This window comes from Passer montanus, unplaced genomic scaffold, assembly GCF_014805655.1.
Source record: "Passer montanus isolate IOZ18808 unplaced genomic scaffold, ASM1480565v1 scaffold102, whole genome shotgun sequence".
Classification (NCBI taxonomy): domain Eukaryota; kingdom Metazoa; phylum Chordata; class Aves; order Passeriformes; family Passeridae; genus Passer; species Passer montanus.
This window is the reverse complement of record NW_024356727.1, coordinates 1740-3877: the sequence shown is the minus strand read 5'-3', so window position 1 is coordinate 3877 and position 2138 is coordinate 1740. Positions and strand designations below refer to the sequence as shown.

The 2138-nt window shown below is 46.1% G+C and overlaps 1 protein-coding gene across 1 annotated transcript; it reads left to right on the top strand.

Moving 5' to 3' along the window:
- Positions 1 to 284: 284 nt before the first annotated feature.
- CST7 (cystatin F) lies at positions 285 to 1890 on the top strand. Its single transcript, XM_039717420.1, has 3 exons — positions 285 to 742; positions 1014 to 1110; positions 1571 to 1890. Exons 1-3 carry the CDS (start codon positions 527 to 529, stop codon positions 1588 to 1590), a joined length of 333 nt encoding a protein of 110 aa, XP_039573354.1. The 5' UTR covers positions 285 to 526; the 3' UTR covers positions 1591 to 1890.
- The last annotated feature ends 248 nt before the right edge of the window (positions 1891 to 2138 follow it).

Here is a 2138-nt window from a genome sequence, read left to right as displayed (position 1 = left end):
CCCAGCTAGCCTGGACTTAAAACTTCCAGGATTTAAACATGTGCCAGTGTCTTACCACCCTTTGAGTGAAGAATTTCTTCCTAACATCTGAATACTTCTAACACAAAAACATCAAGATGCCATCAAAGGTTTAAGGGTGTGGTGTAAGATAAGATATGCAAATTAAGAGCAGCAGGACTCTCTAGCCAGTGTTTGACATGTTATCAAAACTATACTGCAGTCTGAGCAACGTGACCTATCTTTATAAGCAGTTTCAAAGTTGGTCCTTTCATAAACCAGGAGTTACAACAGAGACATTGAAATAATATTTGTGATACTCTGGCTTCTAAGTAATTTTGAGCTCTGCTTTCACTTCTGTTAGCATCTCTTTATGTCACTTCATTTCCTAGGACTATTTCACCATTTCAGACATGTAAACAAAAAATACTTTTTAACAGATGGGAGCAGAGACCTTCTGAAGTACAAATGCATTGGACAAGTACAAGGGTTTAGCATTGGTTCAGAGGGCTGAAGCTCCCACCCTTTCATGCCCCTGATGTGTTTTACCCTGGTGTTTTGTGTTGTTTCAGGTACACTTGTTACACCACCCCACTCAACCATAAGACCTGGCTTCCCTGTCCCAGTGAACACCAACAGCCCCGAGGTCCGCAAGGCCGCTCGCTTTGGGGTCTACAGGTACAACAACAGCTCCAATGACCTCTTCCTGTTTAAGGAATCACAGATAAAGAAAGCCATGGTACAGGTAAGAGCAGCAGGCTCCTGATGGCTCTCCAAATCATCTTCTAACTGACCCTCCTGTGGCATATCCAAGGCACAAAATCCCTGATCTTCCTCAGGACTGCTAAAGCTGTCCCCTATAGCACTGCTACACAGGAGGACTCTGTGTAGGTGACACACAGTTCTCAGCTGTAGCACTTGATTCCTAGCCAAAGTTTGGGCGTCTCTTTCCCCTGACCCACTTTAAGCGTCTCTTTCCCCTGCCCCACTTTAAAGGAGGAAACTGCTTTCTCTAGATAGTCAGAGGGCTGAAGTACATGCTTCACGTGGAAATCAGGGATCACCCCAGCCTGGACAGCTGTCACTTCCAGGGGGAAAAAAAGCCTACAACAGGTATGTGTTCAATTTATTTGGGGTGCCCAGGAACTGCAGGGGATTCTTGGTCATCTCTAGCTGTAGAATCCCTTTTAGACCAGCTCTGCCATGTCTCCATATGTGCACAAGCCTCTCCTCTGCAGAGCCAGCTGGGGTGAGGCCAGGTTATCGCCTTTCATGCATCCGGGGCCAGCTCCTGTCTGCAGGGAGCTGAACCAGACACATCCACCCAGCCCATATTCCTGGGTGACTGAGGAGAGTGTGCAGAAATAGAGTAGGTGCTCAAGAGATTTCCTGGGTGGGAAACACTTTACACAGGCTTTCCCACTAGACAGGATTACTTAGCAAACAGTACTTTTCCTAGGATAAAGTGGGCAGGCAAAAGGATGCTGTATTCTCCTGCCCCATCACAGCCTGCAATGCTGAGATCAACCAGCAGACACCTGAACTTTCTCACCTATTCCCCTTTTATTCACAGATGCTGAGATGCTATTTTGAGGTCTGGATAACACCCTGGACACACAAAGTGCATATCCCTGTTGCCCAATGTCACCAAGACCTTTCCCCATGAGAGCCTGACTTACAGAGGACCTCCCACCATGAGTTTTTCCTTGCCTGGACTGCCTAGGTCAATACTGAAGTGGGGAACAGCTGTCCAGAACTGCACAGAGCTTTTTTCTCAAACCACATGGTTGTTTTCTTCCTTGAGAAAGAAACTCAAAAGACAAGGCCTGCCTTGACTGAATGTCTTGCTATCCAGTTGTGTATCTGTTTTTCCAAAACTAAACTGCACATGAACATGTGTTGTCATTCATTTGCCATCCATCCTCTGGCTGAATTTCCAAGCACTCCCAGGAAGCTCTGTTGCACTTGTTTTGTGATGAACTTTCACAAAGCCATGATGGAAACAAGTCTAAACCACAGCACATGTGAATACAACACCTAGCAAAGCTTGACAACAGAGGGGTGATTTGCCTGGGTATACACACACACACACACACACAAGTTTTAAGATTTTCCAGTGCCAGGGAAATGGTCAGACACAC